General features: G+C 43.3%; 1 protein-coding gene across 1 annotated transcript; it reads right to left on the bottom strand.

The window, feature by feature from the left end:
* Nucleotides 1-124: 124 nt before the first annotated feature.
* LOC102213760 (WD repeat-containing protein 37-like) lies at nucleotides 125-1,446 on the bottom strand (the record flags this gene model as incomplete). The annotated part of the gene is made up of 3 exons (XM_005755882.1): nucleotides 125-738; nucleotides 942-1,056; nucleotides 1,312-1,446. Coding segments are annotated over 3 exons (382 nt in total), but the record flags the coding sequence as incomplete, so codon positions are not given.
* Between the last annotated feature and the right edge of the window lie 431 nt (nucleotides 1,447-1,877).

Genomic DNA, 1,877 nt, shown 5'->3' with positions numbered 1-1,877 from the left:
AACTAATGATATATAATGAGTGGATCCTTTAAAGCAGCAGACCGCTGTCTTTGTCCAGCATGAATCTGCTGTTAGTGGCACAGATTAGATTTCCAGTATTGCATTTTAAATTAGCATCAAGCAGAAACGTCAGCACGTCACAGATCTGATTTAGCATTAACAGAATGCGTTTTTGTTCGCGGCAAAGAAGAAGCTCGTGTGCTTTTTTCATTAGAGATGCACAGGATTTTTTTTTCTCTTTTCCAGATGTTAAATCACTTCCACGCAAAGACCACAAATGTGTTTTGTATATTTTGGCAGCGGTGATTTAGTGAGCGTGACAGATGGAGTAGACAGCAAGTGCAAGGCCTTTTTCTGCTCTACCCCAAACAAAGGAGGAGAACAGAGCTCAAAGGACATCGAGTACAAATACCGACCCCCCGTGGGCTCAAAAGACGGCTGCTGGAAACGACAGGAATTTCATCCTGTACATTACAACATGAGACAACTTTTCATCGACACAAAGTTTTCTCCAGCCGCCTTTTAACCCCACTCAAAGGTTTCAGTGTTTGATATTCCAAACAGACTTTTGGTGGCATTTCCCTGTAAGGTGACAGTAGGAGGAGGTCATTTCTCCTGCAGCAGAGCGGGGATGTTTATGTTCCAGCCGATGGCTTGCCGATCAAAGCCACAGGTGAACAGGTTGCAGGTGGTGTTGTCTTCACACCAAGCGGAGCAGCACACCATGCGCCGGTGACCCTAAATCATAAAACAGAAGACACGGCAGCTGTGAGGGTGACATTTTTACTTTGACGTGGATCCTGAGCATCCTTGTTCTTAAGCAGTAAACAGAAAATTTCAAGAGGCTGCACTGGAACGTTTTCATTTTTATTTCTGTGGCTTAAATTCTTAGTGGAGGTTTAGTCTTTGTTTTTTGTTTAAATGGTAAATCTCGCACTCACCTGTCTGTTGCTTCGTGGGAGTCGAGCCAGTCGCACCCCGGACATGTCAAACAGCCGGACCTGCCGATTGTCGTGAGGAAGAGCGATGATTTTCTGGTTCACCGACACGCTGATCCTGAAAGGAGTAAACAGGGAACACAGGGTCAGGCTTTATCTGCAGTATATGGTCTAATCAGAGCCAAATCACATTCATATTTGAAAGAGCAGGGACGCGTATGTTTGTGACATTTAAAACTGAGCCTTTTAAGCTCAATTCTGCTCCCTTATAAATACATTTGTAGATTTTTAGTAGACCTGCGTAGTCATTTTAATGGATTCCTTCCTATAATCGTTACTTTTTAATGACATAAATATAAACAGGTTTACACACCTGTTGACTGCAGAGTCTGTGCGGATGGTTGCTATGGGCGACCTCATGTTCTTCAGGTCCCACACTTTGACGGTTCGATCGTCGCTCCCAGACACCACGTTATCTCCCACTGTGAACACTGCTGACGTCACCGTGCTGCCACAGGACGAGAAAACAAGTCCAGTTTAGACTTCAGAAAACTTTCATTTCATCAGCTTCTTGTTCTGTTTCCTTTTAAAGGCGCTGTAACCGTTTCCTGCAGACGCAATTAGAGGCAAATTCTAGAAGGCAGGAACTGAGAAAGTAATATTTTATAGTGGATTTCTTTCAGATATCTATCATCAGTAAAGATAGTGGGTGAAGGGGCAGTGGTGGTATAAAGCCCTGTGCAAATATTAAATGATTTACTAGTCGTGCTTCACTCTGAAGTTGATAGATGGTCACTGTAAAGAACAAACTCTGATTACATAGATCTATCTTCCACCTAATCTTATATCCATCTGTGCTTTCCTTCACTCCCTTGGTAGTAGCTCCAATAAGCTGCTTTAAAGTTGAGAAGCAAACAGTAATTCCAGCCCCGCCCACTT

The sequence above is a fragment of the Pundamilia nyererei genome, unplaced genomic scaffold (assembly GCF_000239375.1).
Source record: "Pundamilia nyererei isolate P.nyererei 1_Seehausen unplaced genomic scaffold, PunNye1.0 scaffold04337, whole genome shotgun sequence".
In the NCBI taxonomy this organism is placed as follows: Eukaryota; Metazoa; Chordata; class Actinopteri; order Cichliformes; family Cichlidae; genus Pundamilia; species Pundamilia nyererei.
This window is presented reverse-complemented; position numbering and strand designations above follow the sequence as displayed.